The following is a 22,979-nucleotide window of genomic DNA, read 5'->3' as shown; positions in this document are numbered from 1 at the left end:
AAGCCATGGGAGAAACACGGGATAGATGGGTCCCTCCAGTTAGAAACATGGGGTTGATGGGTTTTAGCTGCTGGAGCCTCTGCTGCCGAGCTCCAGGACTGGGGGCCTCTCTCAAGCAATGCCACAAGAAAAATAGGGAAAACTCTGGAAACCATCTCCTGTACTGGCTGCCTGTCCAAGTGCTTACTCACCCCCTGCTTTTATTTTTCAGAGTCCAGGAATTTTTATATTTTGTCCAGAAGTTTTAGCTGTAATCAGCAGGAGAGACAGACTATAGGGGGCTTACTCCATCTTGCCCAAAATTATTTTTAAAAATATCCATGGAATCCAGTCCTAGGTACACAGTTACACCAATATGAAAAATTAACAAATATAAAGCCAAAATAAGCACTTTCAAAGCATACCTTATAACAAGTTGGATAATTCTCAATCTCCTTATAAATATTTTTTTCTTTCTGAATAGAAAGTGCTGCCTCATCAAACCTAAAGACAAAACAAAGAAATGTCAAACAAGGCACAGCTCTAAATGACCTAAAGGGAAGATCGCCTTTGTATTTGATAGCACAGACTTTAGCGAAAATAACACATAAAGCACTTTTAGCTCAGTAACCCAGTTTCCATGAGCTCTGCACATCTGGCTTATGTTTTTGTTTGGTTTTTAATGTTTATTTATTTTTGAGACAGAGACAGAGCACAAGCAGGCTCCAAGCTCTGAGCTGTCAGCATAGAGCCCGATGCGGGGCTCGAACTCATGAACGGCGAGATCATGACCTGAGCCGAAGTCGGATGCCTAACCGACTGAGCCACCCAGGCGCCCCATGGCTTATCTTTGAAACACTCCACTCACCCGTTCAGGCATCAAGCAGACAGACAAAAAGCAGCACGTAAGGATAAGTTACTTCAAACAGAGAAGTTTAAGTCTGGTAAAGATCACCCATTAATGAGCCATCTATCCAATTCAACAAACTGCTCTGTGAATTTCCATGAAAAGCATTAGACAAGCCCTGATTTAATCACCCCAGAGTTCTTTCCTTCCACTAAGGCCATCCGGACACCCCAAGGGCAGTGCCTCACAGCTGGAGAGTTGTTTCCCCAACTCTGTCCTCACCACCACACGCTCCACTGCTGCTCAGTGAGCCAGGAAAAATGTCCCTTTCGTCCTCACCATTCACCGGTTTCAATGAACTCTCATCCGTTTTCCTTTTCTTCCATCCCATTCAGACGGCAGGATGAAGAGGAAAAGCACTGCTAACACTGTTCCCCCGAATCCTCCAAGGCCCTCGCCCTTCCCATTCCGCAGCCTCAATCCCAGCACACCGTACACAGCTCCTCGTCTCTTTCTACAGGCATACCATGGCCCCGTCCTGGGACTCCCTTCCTGGCACCTAACCCGTGCCTCAAGAAAGTGTGCAGGCCTCACCCCAAAAGCCAAAAGGGCAAGCAGTCTGCACTGTTTGGATGCAGAGGCAAAGAGCTGTTTCGTAACCCAAATTAACGTATAAAAATGTTAACAATTATCTTTTTAAAAAGATAATTTTAAAATTATGCCTGAATAGTTGAGTCGCATATGCGTGCACACACCACACACACACAGTATTGGCTTGGTTTAATTCTTATAAATTAAATTGAATTTCTGTGGGCCTTACCCTGGCAACTTAATACCTCATACAATAAGAGCACCTGTTGGGATGAGCAGTGGGCGTTGTATGTAAGCGATGAACCACAGGAATCTATCCCCAAAAACCAAGAGCACACTTTACACACTGTATGTTAGCCAATCTGACAATAAATTAAATAAATTAAAAAAAATAAGGCTCACTGGACAAATACATTCTGAATTTCTTAAGCCCAACTTGATAAATCTGGGGAACAAAGCCAGTTTATAAATTGCACATGGTAGCAGAATTCTAAGACTGTTCCCCAAGATTCTTGCTCCTTATATATACCCTTATGTAGTCTTCCCTTGAATGTGGGCATGACCTCTGAATATGATAGAACTCACTCCTATGAGGAGTGACTCAGTGACTAATCAACTGACTTTGAGGGAAGCAGAGAGATTGTCTGGATGGGCCTGACCTAATCAGAAGGGCTCTTAAAAGGTCAGAGACTGAAGTCAAGAGACATGCTCTCACCAACCTTGAAGAAGCCACAGAACTACTATCTTGTGAACCGTCCAGAGGGCACATGCCAAGGAACTATGGGTACCTTCAGAGCTGAGGACTGCCCCCAGGCCAACGACTAACAAGAAAATATGGGTGTGCGTCCTACAGCCACAAGGAAAGGAATCCTGCCGACAGCCAATGAGCCCAGAATGACTTCACAGCCATACTGCACACCTCATTCCAGCCTAATGAGACTCTGAGCACAGGACCCAGCTATACTGGAGCTGGACTTCTAACCTGCAGAACTGTGAGACAATGAATGAGTGACTGTTGTTTTAAGCTGCTGGGTTTGTGGTTACTTGTCATATAGAAAAGGAAATTAATATGCTGGGTAACATACGTTTGTATCATTTGTAATTACGACATGAGCTTATCCCAGATCCTGTTTTATAAAACATATTACATCAGGACATTCGGTGAACATCACACCAGATTACACCACTCTAGTAGGAATCTTAACATTTTAAGTTTTTCATATATTTAACGATAAAGGCTGTATTCTTCACACGTGACTCACTTATCTCCTTGGCATAAAAACAGCATTTCCATGTGCTAACAGCTAGTTAGCAAAACAGCCATCTAAGAGAAATACTGTTTATTTATGTGTGATTTAAAAAAATGATCAACTTGGCTAAAAGTCCATGAAACTGACATATAAAGCCAACTGTTTTCAAATGTATCCAGGAAATTATTCATAAATTATAATGGAACATGGAGATAATTCTTAATACTCCTAACAAAATAAAATGCATCTGGTTTTGCTGAAAAGAGAATAAACTGTTTTTGATCTTCCTACAATTCAAAAATAAAATAAAATGTAAGCCCCACAAAAATTATGTGCATACGGCAGGAAATTGTCACAGGACTTCACTCAACCCAGTTTTCAATGGACATCTCCCTCACAATAACTCAAAACTCCTCCACGGCCTCCTGAAATCCAGAACGTATTTTTAACTACCTACAAAACTTTCAGCCAATTCATCACATTGCCAACTAAGCTTAATATCACCCTAATAAACCTTGGTATCACAACGGACAGGACAGGACAAGGACAGGAAACTAGTTATGTTCAACTAGTACCTACCCCACATACACACACCCAGTTCTCCCTGTGTTTATAATCTCGTGACTGTCTCAGCCACCAGGGGAGAGTCTGAGAGAGAGCCTTAGAAGTGGGGAGTCAGGTAGTGGTGGGGGTGGTTAAGTGATACAGAAGTCAGATTATCCTCCTCACTGAGAATTATGACAAAGCTCTGGAAAGCACTCTGACTTGGTTTACTGAACACCAACCACACAGTGTTACCAACCAGCTCAGCTGCCTCAGAACTTCTCTGGAAGGCACAGGAATGGTCTGTTAAGTCAAACCAACTGGAAGGGCCTGTTCAGGGAGGGGACACGGGCACTGGTGTGGACGGATTTAAGGCCTCACAGATGGAACCTAAATGAACTCTGACTCACTTCTGAATTATGGCTCTCCAGAAATGTGGGAAGAGCACGAGACTAATACCAATATATTAAACAGGATATTTAATGTCACTGTACTTAGAAACTACTGTTAAGTTATGACTAAATATTGCAGAATCACATTAATGTAAAAATATATTATTCTAAATGTAACAAACATAAAATTTAAAATTGCAAGCTATACTCTATTAGATGCTCTTTCCATCATTATATAAAATTGCTATTTTAGTTCTTTTGGACAACTGACAGCCCCAATTGAGATTAGAATCAAAGTATATATTCAAAATACTCAAATATCACATAAATTCTCACAGCTATCTTTTTTTAACATATATCCTCCAGGTTTTCCTCATCCCATACTACAGAAATTCTGACGGCAGTACTGTGACAGCTGACTTGTAACTCTTTCATACTATCCATACCCAGGGATAGTTTTCAAAACATCAAATTCCTTACCACTCCTGAATAAATTCAAGTCAATCTTTCTGTTCTTATAAAACTTAAAGAAAGTATTGCCATAAAATTTTTGTTCAAGATACTACATAAAATACTATTTTTCAATGCACCTTTACTAAAAAGGAAGAAAAAAAGCAATAAAACATTCATGAAGTCAATAAAAGACATACTGGCTGCCCTAGACATATAAATGTCCCCCTTCCAGCATCTCCATACCACTTTCTCGGACTGTGAAGAAAACTCTGTATTTGTTCTAGAATAATGGTTCTCATCACACACGCTACAGCTGACTAGTAACTTCTGGGAATGGCGGTGGCTACTGCTCGGCCGGGGACCATGTACATGTAGCTAGAAAAGGCTGCTCAGCTGCCCTCCTGGGGAGCTCCTCCTGGCCCCCTCCTTCCCTTTGCTCCACCCCCTAGAAACCAGCTTTAGATAATCTCAGTCTGGACAACAGGTGAGCAGATATGAAAGCAGAAATACCCTGGGGAGACTGAAGCAGCGCGCACTCGTGCCCAGAGCAGGCCTGACTTTCTGTCCCTAGCTCCAACTTCGCTTCGGATGCCTTCAGTGGTTAAGGGACCTCGGTCGGGCCTTAAGAAGCCTCTGGAGGTCTGCGGGGAGGACTGTCAGGGAGTGGATGAGAAGAGGACAAAGTATGCCAGGGCATGCCTGTCTGCCCTGGGATGAGAAGAGTCCAGGGCACCGTTGCCTGTCTCTCCAAGTGCGAGGCTCTGCTCAGAGAATCAGAATCCAGGTACACTTCAGCTATGCTGCACCACCTGGGACCATCACCACAGACAGCTCTGTTTCTATAAGAAACCCCTTCAGGGACTGACCTCAACTTACTATATCACCGTTTATAAGTTGGGAATCGTTGGAGTTAGCATTCCAGTTGTTTGGATCTCTAGGAAGCTTAGATAAGTAAAATGAATAAATGTAATGACCCAAGGCTTATGTATATGTTAAGTTTTGCCTCACGGTTTAATACAAAACTCTTAATTTAAAATCACAACAAAAATACTACGCCGTTTGGCCCAACAAAAAAATCCTAATCAATGAAAGAAGGTCCTATAAAGTAGTATATCTAAATGAAAACACACCAAAGTTATTAATTCTATATTAATTTATTCCAATGCTACTTTAAACCTGTTTGAATTATATTTTACAATCTATTGTCTTCATGAAGAAAACATTTAATTCAGTCTCAGAAAAAGGTCAACTGATTCTTTAGTCATTTGTTTTTTGATTCCTTCACAGAATAGATCTTGGGTCTTTTCTGTCACGAGGGAAGTAGGGGCAAATTTTAATGAGGTTATCTACCTTCAGATTTACAGTTTTCTAAGTGTGTTCATCTTAAATAGTACTAAACAGTGTCTTGGCAAACAATTTTATTAATGACAGAGAGTGCCTACTAAGCTTAAATTAAGGTAAATGAATAAAAATAAAGGAAAATCCAGTAGCATTCTAGGTTTCTGGGGTCCAGCTATTTATGCATTAAGTCATATGTTTAAAGGATAAAAAAGCAAATACCCTATTTAATCACAATATTTGACTGTCAAGAACTGGTCAATTTCCCTGGGTGAACATTGGGGGATCTTGTTATTTATGCCTGCACAGCAATTTCTCCTCAAGAGAAACATGTTATAACCCAACCAAATAACGTATCAAGACAAGTGCTCTCCCACACTGCTGAGCCAGGTTTTAACCAATAAAACCACAATGCATGATACATTTTGGCATCAGATTTACAAAAACAGCAGATCTTTTAATATTTAATTCCATGTTCCATCTTGTAGACATTACTCTTTCTACTCGGTGGCCTGGTGTGCCGGTGGCTTACACCAAATAGATTAACAAGCCATTCCCCACATTACTTAACGGTTCCAAATGTGGACTGAAGGTTTACATGGACACACAGCAACACAGTTTTGGAAATCTTACCTGCGTCCTCGGACCAGCAGTCTGGAGGCTTTTCCTAGTAATTCAACTGCCTGTCGTAAGCGTTCCTCATTCTGAAGGAATCAGAGAAAAGAGACAGTTGGCTGCTTTAATCTAGGAATCTTCGTTTCCTCCCAATAATTATTTGATAAAAAAGTAACAGCACTCAATCAAAGTGGGCAGGGGGAAAATGCCAAAGCTGTTAATCCATTTTATTAACTGTCTAATAAAAAACTACAGTTCAACTGTGAGCACAGAAAACTTTAAAAGCAGTCACTGCATTTCTCTATTTTCCTACAGAAAATGAGCCTAAACATTCTAAGTATACTTAAAGGAAAAAAGTAAAATTCAGACTTACTTCGAACACATTTGCTGTCTGTTGATATAACTGTACAGCCTTTTCTGGATCTACATTTTCTATAAGCCTATGAGACAAGAAAATTGGACTCCTATGAGAGATAGAAAACTTGTTTTTCCAAGGACTTTATTAAGACAAAAAGCCAATGGCTCCTATGCAGACTTGTGTTCCACACACTCACTTTCCAGCGCGTTCCAAGGCCATGGCTGCCGTGTCAGGGGTGCCGTTTTCCAGATACATCATGCTGGCTTTCTCAATCAGCTGAACGGCCTCTGGTAGTTTCTGCATCTCCTTTAGGCAAAGGATAAATGCATCAGCTTAAGCACAGAATTAACAATCAGAAATTCATTTTATTCCTTATTCATGAAAGTAGAATTTATTAATTTTAACGTCTGAATACGTTATACAACAGATAAAGACGAAATGCCTTCACGTGGTTACTCTCCCCCATCAAGTTCATTTTGCCAAACTAAAAACGTTATCAGTTGAGTTCTACAGAGTTCATCACCACTTTAGAGTTTCAGAAAAGCTCTACCAACGGTAGAAACCAAAACCCTTGCTCTTGACTGTATTGTAGGATTTATAATTCTCTGAACACTTACTGAGTCCCTACCAGCTGCGAAGCCTATGCCAAAGGCTGCAAACCAGCAGCTCAAGGGCTGCACCTCATTTCCAAGTGCATCTTGCTTGAACCATTCAGTAGTTTTAAATCAGAAACTTTCACAAAGGTTCTGTTTTACAGCTTCCTATTTTAAAAAAGTATCACAAGCTTTGGCGTCAGCAGGTTTTCATTCCCACATGGCAGGAGTGGGTTGAGGCTGAGCGGATGTCCTGGGAGGCGTGGCGTCTCCTGCAGTGGCCTCCTCTCTCCGCACTCCCCTCCACACTCCCTGCTGTCCTATACGCCCAGGCCTGCCTCAGTCCCCACTGTCCTGGGCTCATCAGAGTCTGCAGCCCTCTTCCACAATGAGTGCCACCAACACGTTAACTCCATGCCTCACTAGGAGATCATAGGTCTCAGCATCCTGTGGTCCTTACATCTATTATCTCCAAATCTAAACTCTTTTAGAAACAGAACAATAATCATTTACAAGCCAGATATAAGGTTTATGTGGCATTGTCCTACTTAGGGTTGACATCCTTAGATCTTAAAGTAGGCTCCATGCAGACGTTTCATGGGTTGTTTTCAAATCTGCCTGTTCAGTCACTCACTAAGTTGGCAAATTCTTTAGGATACAAAACCTGTTGGTCTCATTCTTACTGATGTCCAAATATAACTTTTTCATTCTTTAGCTAAGGAATAAACAAGGATAGGCTGCCATCTGAAAAGTTACACTATTTTATACTCTTCCCCATGTTCTTGTAGCATGGCAAAATCAAAAGGAAAATAAAAACATGCTTATTTTCAGCGGTTTTGTGCCTGAGTCACCCTACTGCTTCTGTGGAACAACCAGGATATGAAATCTAACAGTCGTACAATGACAGAACCAGGGGCGACTCCAGTAAGTGGTGTCTTCCACTCGGCATCCTTCCACATATTGTCACTTCCTAAGCCTTGCTGGCAGATGATTACAAAGGTCTGTATGAATGGAAATTTCAACCCACGGAATTAACACTGAGCCAAGCAGCTCAGGACCCCTAATGCTGCTAAGGACTGTCCAAAGGCATTTAATTTAAATACAAGAGCATGGCAGAAAGCATTTTCTCTTGTCTCTTCCCCTACCTACTAGGTTTATTTTTCCTTCATTCAAAGCAGTGCCTTCAAATCCTCAAATTAAACCAATACTACCACAACGGAAATGATATCAAAATAATGTATTTTTATGAAGACTCAAGTCTTAGCCCAGCTGTTAGAATATAAACTGAAGCTGTGAGGATTATAAATTATAGTGGTCTAGCATTTCTGTATTAAGAGAGTGGATCCTAATAATAGCCACAAATGAGATGACACGAGCCACCTGGGAGCTTCCTATTTCTCAGGGGGACCTGGGACAGCAGAAGGTCAGGGCAGACACCCAGCTCCTTCGGCTACAAGAGAAATTCTAGTTGCTAAGAAACTGCTGATAACCTGACCTGCATCACCAAATCTGGTTGCAAGTTTTATCCAGAAAAGCTTTACTACAATGGCAACGTAACAGTTTATCACAAGGAAGCACCATAATTTATTTAAATATCTTATTATTAAAAATTTAGATAACTGCCATTTTTCTTAAGCAATATATAATAAACATTTTTACACATAAATCTTTGCTATCTGTCTCTTTACAACAGAGTCACAGAATTGGAATTCCTAGGTCAAAGGATATGGAAATTCTTAAAGCCCGTGATATATATTTTGAAAGTAATTTTTTAAATGGCATGAAAAAGAAAATCTGCATGAAAAAGTTAAATGTAAATAGTAAGATACGTATGTACATAGAAAAATGACTAAAAGAAAAAAATAAACTCATTACTAACGCTTTTTGGTCCTTCCAGTTTCTAAATGTTCTACAATGAGCATGTATTCCTTAAAAAATCAGTAAGATTATAAAAGTCGTTAAAATTAAAAAAAATAGTTTTACTAAAGCATGAGTTCTTAAAGCTTCATAATAATTCAAACAGCTTTTACCGTATTAGGAAACATAAAAATGGAAAGGAAATGTTCTATGTCAACTGCTACTTGGCATGCTTTGTAAGTGTCATAAAGTAACATGTTTTTTCTCACCACAACAGTGTATTACTTCCCAACCTGCTTTATGAGGCAGAAATATGAAAAGCAGCACAAGCACATTAGCCAACTATTCCATTCAACAAGAATCAGAATTAAATATCAATTGCTTAAGTCTAAGGTTCTTTTCAATGCCAGCTTTTATAAAACAAGCAAAACTCTCCTTTCTAAAACCCAAGAGTGGGGTGCCTGGATGTCTCAGTCCATTAAGTGTCTGACTTTCGCTGTTCATGAGTTCAAGTCCCGTGTCGGACTCTGTGCTGACAGAGCAGAGCCTGCTTCCGATTCTGTATCTCCCTCTCTCTCTCTGCTCCTCCCCCACTTGTGCTCTGTCTCTGTCTCTCTCAAAAATAAATATTTTAAAAAAAGTTAAAAAATAAAAATAAAAAAAAATAAAACCCAAGAGTAACAAAAAACATGTATTTGTAAATTTTTACTGCATTAAAATGTCCTGAAGCTCTCAGCAGTAGGGAAATCTCCCAAAGAGCTCTCTGTTTATTAACAAGCTCCTGGTTACAAAGCATAGAAATGTGTTCCTGGTTTCCTCCATTAAGTTTTCTCTTAAATTTCACCTTTAAAACTCCCTATCTTAAGACACACAGAATATACTTTGGAAATGAAATCTTAGCACCTCTCACCTTACAGCAAGGAGACTTTTCAATCTGAACACAAATTTACTTTAACACCTAGTTAATTCATTTTACCTACAGAACAGTTGTGACACATTACTGACCTTCAACATCATCCCAGCTTGCTCATAAGCTCTGCAAAGAGAATACAAGTTCTCAGATGAGATCTTAATGAAATAAGGAGGAGGGGAAACTTTCTACCACAGATAGAAGTTAGATCAACTAAAACTGGCTCAGGCACTATATGCTGCTTTAGGCCTTGATTAACAGTTTTTTCTTCTTTTTATTTTTGAGGGCAATAATGCCTTGGAAACAACTGACATCTGAGTTAAAGGGATTTTATTTTGCAGATGCAAAATTAAGTAAAACTCAGACAGGTTAAAGGACTTTCTATGTGACAAAACTAAATCCAAGTTTTGCAACATGTACTCTCCACGAAAGCAGGAGAAAGCCTGCTTCTCTCCACAAGTACTATTAACTATCAAGGAAGAGGGGGGAAAACATACTTGTTTTTTCATAGGTCATTGAACAAAATGGCCCTAAAAATATTTGGTGAATTGAACTTAACCGCTGTATATCTTAGGAGTGACTCAGTTTCTAAGGGTCAGGTAAAGACTGAAACAAATGGAAATGATGATTTTATCTAAATCAATACAGAATAATTCACTATTTATGGATTTATAACGTAGGAAAAATTTACCGACCTATGGAAAAACAGCAACATTTAAAACATAAACTGCAAATACATGAAAACATGGAAAATATTTACTTACTTGGCAGCATGAAAAAGACTGAATGGATGTAACAAAGTTAAAATTAAGGAAAAAAACCAAATCAACAGTTTCTACAGATCTACCACTTAAAAAACGTCAACTGCCCCAGTTGGTTCCAAAAGACAAATCCTACAAACAGATGAAGCAGTAATTTTATGCCTACTGATGTCGCTTAAAACTACCTAATTCACAAAAAACACTGAAAAAATAAAAATACCACATAGATTTTTAAGTTCTTTCCACTGCCCATTTACCTGTAAAGTTTCACTAAAATGCAAGGTTATTACAACCGCAATTTCAAAGTAGATAAAAAAGACACTTTTTACAGAGTAAATTTTCAAATACCTTAGAAAAATTTGTTTAAACTACTCTTCTTTCAAATACCTAAGGAAGACTGTATTTTAAAAATTTCCACTACCTGCCTCACTCTTCAGCACCTGTGTATTTCCCTCACTTCAGCCCAAGTAAAACCACCATGAAGCAAATCCAGAAACAACAGAAATAAACTCTCAACTACAGTTCTGCAAAACAGTGTAAACATTATGAGAAGTCTCTGTAAATGCTCCCTCAGTTAAAAATGCAGAACTTTTCTAATCATTTTCTAACTTAATAGCATTGTTCTCTCCACAAATAGCCAACTTATAACAAAACGAGTTTCAGTCTGTATCATTCTAATTCCCGAACTCCTTTGTAAAGGTTGAAAAAGATACGCCCTGTTATTCTCATGAGCAACAGCTTCTCTCAGGCAGGCATCTTTCGCTTGCTCAAACTGTTTGGCGTTTTTAAAAGCAACAGCTGAAACGGAACAACAACAAAGACAGACGTTCTAATCCATCATGACAAAACTTCCAACGAATCATTACTAAAATCTGTATCACGTGGGAAGTATTAGAAAATATACTTATTTTAATCAAACACCTAAGAAGTTTTATAAAACAGCACTTTTTAAAAAGCAATTTTCTTGTCACTTTTTTGATTACCAGTAACTTAGAAGTACTTTCAAAAGTTTGTTTTTGTTTTTGCTTTTTTTTTTAATTGTAGACTACTGGCGATAAGTCAGTGCTACTTTCACTCAAAGCCAAGTCTTTTTAACACCTACTTTTTGACACCTTTATAAGGTACTGTCATAAAAGACAGTACCTTACTTCACCAGTTTTACAGTTAATAATAAAAACAGTGCTGTAGTTATAGCTAAGTCCATCTTTCAAGTTATTTAGAAACTGAAGACCAATAAACACATTCAATATTTGTGTAATAAACCCTCCTTTTGTCACAATCTTTAAATAAATGCCCAAAACATTAACAATGCATGTCTTTTAAAGCTTTTACACTGTTCAGTAGGTTTCTGTGAAAATGACATTTCTATTGTCCAAAGAGCTAAAATATATTGCTCACTGTTATAAAGTGTCATCAGAGTAAAACAATTAGGAATGGTCCTAAAATAGGATCTTACAGATTTTGGAAAACTTGCCAAGGGTTGCTTACAAATAAGTAAAAAAGGATACTGTTTAAAAAAAAAAAAATATTTGTTAAAATCAAACTCTTAAAATTCTCTTCAATAAAATGTTGAAAATAAACTACCGAACTATTTTCATCCCTGGACGTCCACATTTTGCTTTTTTAAAAAGTTATTCTAATGATTAAATGTATTTTGCATAACCCCTTAAAGAAAAGAAACAAAGGATGATTTAATGGCAAAACAGGACCTGAAATATGTTATCTGTGAAAGCAACTCATGGTCTCGGATGCATATAAAACAAATCTGTGTTATATTTCCCTCAGGAGATTTGCAAAACGTTGTGCCCTCCACTTACAAAAGCATTCTTGTACAATGTATCCACAGAATCCACACGAGGTTTGATTTTAATAATTTTCCTTTTAAGTATAACATAAATAACTGGCGTAAGTCAACAGAGAGAATTTACTCAGGATTTAAATGAAAGTGTTAAAGACTCATTAGTTCCTACTTACCGGATTTCTGCATTCTTTGGTGATATACTAAAACTAAAGTCTATCAAAAGCACATTACACAGGTGGTCTCTACATTCGGCTAACAAACGTGATCCAAGCTGTGGCTGCAACACAACTGCAAATGTATTCAGAGCACTTCAAAAACCGCATTAGGCTTTATATCCAAAATAATTGTGGATATGCCGAAAGCTATCATTCCATAACTGAATGCTAAATTTTTGATTAAGTCCCTCTCTGTTGCATATTGCAGATCATTTTTATCTAATGTACAGATAAATTTATTCAAATATTTATACAGCTTCATACTTCATGAACACTTATCAGCGTATCTCAAAAGTGCGGCTCTTAAAAAAACACGTGCCAAACAAACACAAGATTGGCAGATCTATTCAGATTAAGGCTAAATTTTAAAAAGTTAAGAAAAATTTTTATTCAATTATAGGAAGCACAAGAGAGAGATACAGAAAAACTCCTGGAAGTAGCAAACAACTGACTGAAATTCAAGCATGTAAGAACAATGCAAAAACCTCGCAGCTATGTGCCACCAACCCTCCCCATCTCTGCCGTCAGGACAGACAGCTGCAGGGAACTGGACCTCTCACTCAGTCCTCAACACATCTGAAAATAACAAGTGAGAACAAAGCAAGGGTTTGGGCAGGTTTATTTTTTTGTTGTTTTTTAGTTTTTTTAACTATTAAAATCTTACAGAGAGCATCGAGTGTTAAGTACTTTGCCGAGAAGTTACCAGCCTATGTTAAGATTACATGTTGGAGTTACAAGGCTACGGTCACACATACCTGCTTTTCCATATTCAGAAGCGGCACTGTCATAATCTGGCTTCCATTTTAAAAAACCAGTTTTCAGGCTAAAATGAAATGAAGACACAAGTTACCAACTACATGTGTAAGTCAGAACCCTGCTTTAATAACTTTATAGGTGATTTTAAAAAACCAACAACAGGGTGCCTGGGTGGCTCAATCGGTTAAGCGTCCGACTTGATCAGGTCATGATCTCACAGTTCGTGGGTTCGAGCCCCATGTCAGGCCTGTGCTGACAGCTCAGAGCCTGGAGCCTGCTTCCGATTCTGTGTCTCCCTCTCTGCCCCTCCTCTGCTCATGCTCTCTCCCTCTCTCAAAAATAAACAAACTTTAAAAAAAACAAACAAACCGGCATTTATCTTCTTACCCAGCTGCCTTCTTGGGCTGCTCCAAGGAACAAATCCAAGCACGTCTGGTGGAGGGTCCAAATTATTACTACCAGTAGGGTAATAAAATAACCAAGGACACGAAAATAGAGATCAAGTAACAATCTCCAGAAAAACACCTCCTGAAGGGCCAGGCCCTGGACAGTGTACGACCCTCCTTTAATATAGCAGTGCTCACAGGTGCAGAGCACACAACAAGCTTTTAAAACGCATAAGGGACAGAAAACTAGCCAAAATGGCGAAACAGAAGAATTCTCCTCAAAAGAAATTCCAGGAAATAGCGACAGCTAACGAATTGATCAAAACTGATTTAAGCAATATAACAGAACAAGAATTTAGAGTAATAGTCATAAAATTAATCCCTGGGCTTGAAAAAAGCATAGAGGACAGCAGAGAATCTACTGCTACAGAGATCAAGGGACTAAAAACTAATCATGATGAATTAAAAAATGCAATAAATGAGGTGCAAAATAAAATGGAGGCGGCCACAGTGCGGACTAAAGAGGCAGAGGAGAGAATAGGTGAATTAGAAGATAAAATTATGGAAAAAGAGGAAGCTTAGAAAAGGAGAAATATAAAAAAATCCAGGAGTACGAGGGGGAGAATTAGAGAACTAAGTGATGCAATCAAACGGAACAATATCCATATCACAGGAATTCCAGAAGAGAGAGAGAAAGGGGCTGAAGGTGTACTAGAACAAATCATAGCTGAGAACTGCCCTGACCTGGGGAAGGAAACAGGCACTGAAACCCGAGAGGCACAGAGAACTCCCTTCAGACATAACCTGAATCGATCTTCTGCAGGACATATCATAGTGAAACTGGCAAAATATAAGGATAAAGAGAGAATTCTGAAAGCAGCTAGGGATAAATGGGCCTTAACATACAAAGATAGACACATAAGAGTAGTAACAGACCTATCTACTGAAACCTGGCAGGCCAGAAAGGAATGGCAGGAAATTTTCAATGTGATGAACAGAAAAAACATGCAGCCAAAAATCCTTTACCCAGCAAGTCTGTCATTCAGAATAGAAGAAGAGATAAAGGTTTTCCCAAACATACAAAAACTGAAGGAATTCATCACCACTAAACCAGCCCTACAAAAGATCCTAAAGGGGACTCTGTGAGTAAAAGGTTGCAAGGACCACAAAGTACCAGAGACACCAGTACAAGCATGAAACCTACAGATATCACAATGACTCTAAACCCGTATCTTTCAATAATAATATTGAATGTAATGCACTAAATGCTCCAACCAAAAGACACAGGGTATCAGAACGGATAAAAAAACAAGACCCATCTATTTGCTGTTTACAAGAGACTCATTTTAGACCTGAGGACACCTTCAGATTGAAAGTGGGGGGATGGAGAACTATCTATCATGCTACTGGAAGTCAAAAGAAAGCTGGAATAGTCATACTTATATCAGACAAACTAGACTTTAAATGAAAGGCTGTAACAAGAGATGAAGAAGGGCATTATATAATAATTACAGGGTCTATCCATCAGGAAGAGCTAACAATTATAAATGTCTATGCGCCGAATTCAGAAGCCCCCAAATATATAAAACAATTATCACAAATATAAGCAACCTTATTGATAAGAATGTGGTTAATTGCAAGAGACTTTAATACTCTACTTACAACAATGGATAGAACATCTAGACAGAGAATAAATAAAGAAACAAGGGCCCTGAATGATATATTGGATCAGATGGACTTGACAGATATATTTAGAACTCTGCATCCCAAAGCAACAGAATACACTTTCTTCTTGAGTGCACATGGAACATTCTCCAAGACAGATCACATACTGTGTCATAAAACAGCCCTTCATAAGTATCATACCATGCACACTTTCAGACCACAATGCTATGAAACTTGAAATCCACCACAGGAAAAAGTCTGGACAACCTCCAAAAGCATGGAGGTTAAAGAACATCCTACCAAAGAATGAATGGGTCAACCAGGCAATTAGAGAAGAAATCAAAAAATATATGGAAACAAATGAAAATGAAAATACAACAACCCAAACGCTTTGGGATGCAGCGAAGTCAGTCCTGAGAGGAAAATACATCGCAATCCAGGCCTATCTCAAGAAACAAGAAAAATCCCAAATACAAAATCTAACAGCACACCTAAAGGAAATAGAAGCAGAACAGCAAAGACAGCCTAAACCCAGCAGAAGAAGAGAAATAATAAAGATCAGAGCAGAAATAAATATAGAATCTAAAAAAACAGTAGAGCAGATCAATGAAGCCAAGAGTTGGTTTTTTTGAAAAATAAACAAAATTGATAAACCTCTAGCCAGGCTTCTTGAAAAGAAAAGAGAGAGGATACAAATACATAAAATCACGAATGAAAATGGAATTATTACAACCAATCCCTCAGAAATACAAGCAATTATCAGGGAATACTATGAAAAACTATATGCCAACAAACTGGACAACCTGGAAGAAATGGACAAATTCCTAAACACCCACACACTTCCAAAACTCAAACAGGAAGAAACAGAAAATTTGAACAGACCCAAAACCAGTGAAGAAATTGAATCAGTTATCAAAAATCTCCCTTGGGGCACCTGGGTGGCTCAGTCAGTTGAGCATCCGACTTCGGCTCAGGTCATGATCTCGCGGTCCATGAGTTAGAGCCCTGTGTCGGGCTCTGTGCTGACAGCTTGGAGCCTGCTTCGAATTCTGTGTCTCCCTCTCTCTCTCTGCCCCTCCCCTGCTCATGCTCTGTCTCTGTCTCTCTCTCTCTCTCTCAAAAATAAATAAACATTAAAAGAAAAAAAATCTCCCAACAAATAAGAATCCAGGACCAGATGGCTTCCCTGGGGAATTCTACCAGACATTTAAAGCAGAGGTAATACCTATCCTTCTCAAGCTGTTCCAAAAAATAGAAAGGGAAGGAAAACTTCCAGACTCATTCTATGAAGCCAGCATTACTTTGATTCCCAAACCAGACAGAGACCCAGCAAAAAAAGAGAACCACAGACCAATATCCCTGATGAATATGGATGCAAAAATTCTCAACAAGATACTAGCAAATCGAATTCAACAGCATATAAAAAGAATTATTCACCATGATCAAGTGGAATTCACTCCTGGGCTGCAGGGCTGGTTCAACATTCATAAATCAATCAATGTTGATGCATCACATTAATAAAATAAAAGAACCATATGATCCTGTCAATCGATGCAGAAAAAGCATTTGACAAAATCCAGCATCCTTTCTTAATAAAAACCCTCGAGAAAGTCGGGATACAAGGAACATACTTAAACATCATAAAAGTCATTTATGAAAAGCTAATATCATCCTCAATGGGGAAAAACTGAGAGCTTTCCCCCTGAGATCAGGAACACGACAGGAATGCCCACTCTCACCGCTGTTGTTTAACATAGTGTTGGAAGTTCTGGCATCAGCAATCAGACAACAAAAGGAAATCAAAGGCATCAAAATTGGCAAAGATGAAGTCAAGCTTTCACTTTTTGCAGATGACATGATATTATACATGGAAAACCCAAGAGACTCCACCAACAGTCTCCTAGAACTGACACATGAATTCAGCAGTCGCAGGATACAAAATTAACGTACAGAAATCAGTTGCATTCTCATACACTAATAATGAAGCAACAGAAAGACAAATAAAGGAACTGATCCCATTCACAACTGCAACAAGAAGCATAAAATACCTAGGAATAAACCTAACCAAAGATGTAAAAGATCTGTATGCTGAAAACAATAGAAAGCTTATGAAGGAAACTGAAGAAGACACAAAGAAATGGAAAAACATTCCATGCTCATGGATTGGAAGAAAAAATATTGTTAAAATGTTAACACTACCCAAAGCTATCTACACATTCAATGCAATCCCAATCAAAATTGCACCAGCATTCTTGAAGCTAGAATAAGCAATCTTAAAGTCTGTATGGAACCACAAAAGACCCTGAATAGCCAAAGTGATATTGAAGAAGACCAAAGCAGGAGGCATCACAATCCCAGACTTGAGCCTCTACTACAAAGCTGTAATCATCAAGACAGCATGGTATTGGCACAAAAACAGACACATAGACCAATGGAATAGAATACAGACTCCAGAATTGGACCCACAAAAGTATGGCCAACTAATCTTTGACAAAGCAGGAAAGAATATCCAATGGAAAAAAGGCAGTCTCTAACAAATGGTGCTGGGAGATCTGGACAGCAACATGCAGAAGATTGAAACTAGACCACTTTCTCACACCATTCACAAAAATAAACTCAAAATGGATGAAGGACCTGAATGTGAGACAGGGGAAACCATCAAAACGCTAGAGGAGAAAGCAGGAAAAAAACCTCTCTGACCTCAGCCGCAACAATTTCTTGACGTATCTCCAAAGGCAAGGGAATTAAAAGCAAAAATGAACTATTGGGACCTCATCAAGATAAAAAGCTTCTGCAGTGCAAAGGAAACAATCAACAAAACTAAAAGGCAGCCGACGGAATGGGAAAAGATATTTGCAAATGACATATCAGAAAAAGGGCTAATATCCAAAATCTATAAAGAGCTCACCAAACTCCACACCCAAAAAACATAATCCAGTGAAGAAATGGGCAGAAAACATGAATAGACACTTCTCTAAAGAAGACATCCAGATGGCCAACAGGCACATGAAAAGATGCTCAACATTGCTCTTCATCAGGGAAATACACATCAAAACCACACTGAGATACCGCCTCACACCGGTCAGAGTGGCTAAAATGAACAAATCAGGAGACTGTAGATGCTGATGAGGATGTGGAGAAACGGGAACCCTCTGGCACTGTTGGTGGGAATGCAAACTGGTGCAGCCGCTCTGGAAAAGTGTGGAGGTTCCTCAAAAAACTAAAAATAGATCTACCCTATGACCCAGCAATAGCACTGCTAGGAATTTACCCAAGGGATACAGGAGTGCTGATGCATCAGGGCACTTGTACCCCAATGTTTATAGCAGCACTCTCAACAATAGCCAAATTATGGGAAGAGCCTAAATGTCCATCACCTGATGAATGGATAAAGAAATTGAGGTATATATACACAATGGAATACTACGTGGCAATGAGAAAGAATGAAATCTGGCCTTTTGTAGCAACGTGGATGGAACTGGAGAGTGTGATGCTACGTGAAATAAGTCATACAGAGAAAGACAGATACCATATGTTTTCACTCATATGTGGATCCTGAGAAACTCAACAGAAGACCAGCAGGGAGGAGAAGGGGGGGAAAAAGTTACAGAGAGGGAAGGAGGCAAACATAAGAGACTCTTAAATACTGAGAATAAAGTGAGGGTTGATGGGGGGGTAGGGTGGAGGGGAAAGTGGGTGATGGGCATTGAGGAGGGCACCTGTTGGGATGAGCACTAGGTGTTGTATGGAAACCAATCTGACAATGAATTTCATATTAAAAACAAAACAAAACACCAACAACATGGGGAAGCCACCAGGTACAAAGTCCCCATCTTGCCCACCTCTACCCAAATTTATTCACAATGAACTACAACCTCGCCATTTTCCCTTTCACTATCATAGATGTGGATTTCCTTCTTTTGAAATGTTGGTATAACATCCACATACAGCAGAAATTCTCAGTGTGGGGTCCCCAGACCAGCACTGCCAGAAAGCATGCTAGAAATACTAACTCATCCTGCCCCAGACCTACAGAACCAGAAACCCCGGGCTGGCAGCAGCAATCACAGTATAACAAACCGTGAGGTGCATTAACGCTTGAGACCCTCTGCAGCACAGCATCAAGTAAGCAGTTGGATTCATGAGGCTGAAGCTCAGGAGGGGCTAGAGGTATTAACTAAGGAGCCACTGGCTTATGCCACACCAGGGGCCTAGGTAAGATCCCCTAGGGATATCTTAAAGAATGAGCAGAAAGACTACAGAATACAAACATTCAGAGGAACAACACAGGGAGTCAGCAACACGGGTTGAGAACTCACACCAGTGAACAGGGAGGATAACAAGAAAGATGAGGATGTTATGAAAACAACAGAAGCTATTCCAGGATGACCACTGGTTCCTTAGATACCAAAGCAAAGGACCATCAATTTGAGTCCTTACCTTACTTGCCCTTTCTTCAATATTTTCTTCCTTTTTTATTTTAAAATAAGCTCAGACTTACACTTTGAAGTAACTTTAAAGTAACACTTTAAAGTCACTAAAGTAAAGTGACTGTCAAACTTGGGTGTGCATAAGAACTGCTAAATAAATGTCATTTTAGTTTCTAAATTTCAATTCAATAAGGAAAGTCTACTTACACAGAACACTGTAAAGTGCTTCAAAGGAGCACCCTAACTGAAAGACGGGGGAATCCCCAAGAGCCCTCAGAAATACATGTTTATTTTGTCAGCCCTAACTTTTAAGCAATATTTTTTGCCAAGCATGTTTAACATTTGTGTTTGCGTATTTACTGCTATAAGATCCAAATGTGTGAGCAATTTTTTAAGCTCACCAAGAATATTATTGCTCAGAAAAATAAAATGTTTAAATTGCAGTCTAATCCACAACACTAGAGAAGTACTCCAATAAGGCAAAATTCTAATCCTTCACCCTACACTAAAGGGTTCGTTATATTCTGTATACTAACGTAATTTCTTAAATCCCAATCCAAACACAGTATGAATGTATTGTCTGATGTGCTACATATGGAAAGAGCTAGAGATTTAAAAATACAGCAAATCATCCCCAGTCAACTAAATACCACTAATAAGAAAGAGAGAAGGCACACTGGTTAATTTAATGGCTCTACCTGTTAGTGTTTTTGATATTTTGGTCCAAAGAGTCAATAAAGAAGGGTGCCTGGGTGGCTGAATCAGTTAAGCATCTGACTCTTGACCTTGGCTCAGGTGATGATTTCTTGGTCCTGGAGATCGAGCCCTCATTGGGCTCCGTGCTGTGACTGCAGAATCCTTTCAGGATTCGTTCTCTCTCTCCTCTCTCTCTCTCAATAAATAAATAAATAAATAAATTAATTAATTAATTAATTAAAAATTGTTTTAATTAAAAAAAATTTTTTTTTCATTAAAAAAAGAGAAGAGTCAATAGCTGAAGATCTCTCTTCCACTTCATTTCTCCAAACTCTCCGAAACCTTGACTCTTGTCAAGCTGTTTCACTCCGGTCAAGTCATTAAAGATTGCCAATTCTGTCCGACAGATGTTGCCCAATCCTGCCCCCTGCACAGTTACTTTAATTTGGACCCCGGTCAAGTCTACTAACCTGTCATGGGAAAGTCACCTTTCCTGCCTGCTCTCTTCTTCCATTTCCCCCACCCCGAGGATAGTAACTTTTCCTTACTTTGTATATCCACTGAAACCACTGCATACCTCTATTCTAGCATTTAATATCTGACTTATATGCCCACCTGTGAAGTCTAGGCTCCTGAGCAAAGGACCACTTTTCATTACCTCAATAACCCCAGTGGCTGGGACAGATACACAGGACAACTTTGCAGATGTTTGCTTACTGAATAGGCCAAAGTTCTCACTTTTCTCTCTCCCTGCCCATTCTCCATGTTGCTGCCACACCTCTTTTGCCAAAAATAAACCTAAACACGTTCCACTCCGTATATGATCCCTAGAAGAGCTAAGGTTCAGGACCATCAGAGGGGCAGCCCCTTCAAAGTCCGACCCCAATTTCTCTGCTCTAGCTCATCCCCTGGCACTACAACTATTCTACGTTAACTATTCTCCCAGCATATTTTCAGGGCTGTGCTCAGACTACATCCTGTGCATAAATGCTGTCTCACAGGATTTTCCCTCCGTCTAAAAACGCCCTGCTCAGAAATCACCTCTAGGAAATCTTCCTAAATTTCCCCAGGCAGAATAAACTTCTCTCCCTGTGCTACCAAAGCAAAGTTAACACAGCTTTATTCTGGTCTTTAGTATACACACTTTTCTAATGATACTTTTGTTTGCTCTCAGTAGAAAGCAAGACTGTTGTGGTCATTTCCAGTACCTTACACACTGCCTGGAAGCAGTGATATGGTACAACAGAAAGATCTTGAATTTTCCCACTGTTCAAAAACTGGCGCTGCCATCTTTCAACCGTACAGCTTCGGGCAAGTCACCATAAAGCTTCTCCAAGCCTCGCCTCCTCTTCTGTAAAATGAGATTCTGCACGTCCAAAGTTGTAAAGATCTCAGATCAGGTATGTGAAGCATCTGACACACGGCACCATGTAGACTTTTTCACGTTCTAGAACTGCTAGACAAAAATTCGTTGCAGTAATGACACGGAGGAGGAGGAGAGTGTTCAAGGACTGGACGAATCAGTTCAGTTCCGCAAATGTCTGTTGGGTGCCTACTTAGTACCATCTCAGAAGCTGGGCGAACACATAAAATGACTAAGGAAGCTCAACCCCCCAGAAACCGTATATTGGGACACAAGAGACAACTGCGGAGTTTTCAGGGTACATCTGTAGTTCCTTTCTCAACTCTACTTTAGAGTGCTGGTTTTCAAGAAGGCGATTTTATCTCCCAGGGGGTCAGTTTCGTAGGCTCGAACAGGGAGGAGAGGTGCTGCAGGCATCTAGTAGCTAGAGGCCACGGACGCTGCTAAACTACAGTGCACAAGACGGTCTCCTAAACCAATCATCCAGTCCAGAGAGCCCAGAACAGAAGCAGCTGCACAGCCTCCAGCCCACCGACCCCAAAAGACAGAGGAGACGACTTCCGGCAGGGGGGGGTACCAAGTCCGCTTCCGGAGGAGAAGCTGGCCCCGCCCAGGCCGCAGCCCCTCCGGGAGGCCGCTGCCTTCCCCGCTCGCTCCCCCGTGCCCTCCCTCCAACTCCCAGGTTCCAGGAGCGGGCGGGGGTGCGGGCACCGACCCACCGCCGGGACAGCGGCCCACGTCAGTGTCTCTCACTCACTATTTCTCTGCTTTGGCGAGGTGCTCCAGCCCCTCATTTATCTTCTGAGCCGCCATCTCGAAGGTCCGGGCCCTGACGTGGAGGGCGAGAGCCCGGCTGAGGAGGCGTGGGAACGCCGAGGGGAAAGCCGGGACGACGCGGCAGCCCGGCTGCTACAGGGGCCTGTAGGGCTCAAACCTAATGCGGCAAAGCAGGCTGGGGGCGGGGCGTTTAGCGGCAGCGTAGGCACACAACGCGCAGGCGCAGAGTGCTACGGTTCGCGTGAGCCTTGCGCTTCTAGCGCAGGCGCCGTGGGCACTGACGGTGGTTGTTTCGTTCCGGCGTTCGTTCGATGATTATTTATTGAACATCTAATATGTGCCGGGCACTGTTCCAAGCACCGGGAAATCAGCAGGGGGTACAACAGACAAAAACCCCCGCCCT

The 22,979-nt window shown here is 40.1% G+C and overlaps 1 protein-coding gene across 1 annotated transcript in view; it reads right to left on the bottom strand.

Annotated features, from left to right (window-relative positions):
• NAPG (NSF attachment protein gamma) overlaps window positions 1-22,690 on the bottom strand; it is a 28,454-nt gene extending 5,764 nt beyond the window's left edge. Inside the window, exons 1-9 of the mRNA XM_030336224.1 lie at window positions 22,557-22,690; window positions 13,259-13,326; window positions 11,201-11,285; window positions 10,491-10,508; window positions 9,822-9,852; window positions 6,563-6,672; window positions 6,382-6,448; window positions 6,027-6,097; window positions 405-483 (exon numbers count right to left, since the gene is read on the bottom strand). Coding sequence (XP_030192084.1) covers window positions 405-483; window positions 6,027-6,097; window positions 6,382-6,448; window positions 6,563-6,672; window positions 9,822-9,852; window positions 10,491-10,508; window positions 11,201-11,285; window positions 13,259-13,326; window positions 22,557-22,612 — 585 coding nt within the window. The 5' untranslated portion in view covers window positions 22,613-22,690. The remainder of the gene's footprint in view (window positions 1-404; window positions 484-6,026; window positions 6,098-6,381; window positions 6,449-6,562; window positions 6,673-9,821; window positions 9,853-10,490; window positions 10,509-11,200; window positions 11,286-13,258; window positions 13,327-22,556) is intronic.
• Between the last annotated feature and the right edge of the window lie 289 nt (window positions 22,691-22,979).

Source organism: Lynx canadensis, chromosome D3, assembly GCF_007474595.2.
Source record: "Lynx canadensis isolate LIC74 chromosome D3, mLynCan4.pri.v2, whole genome shotgun sequence".
Taxonomy (NCBI): domain Eukaryota; kingdom Metazoa; phylum Chordata; class Mammalia; order Carnivora; family Felidae; genus Lynx; species Lynx canadensis.
This window is presented reverse-complemented; position numbering and strand designations above follow the sequence as displayed.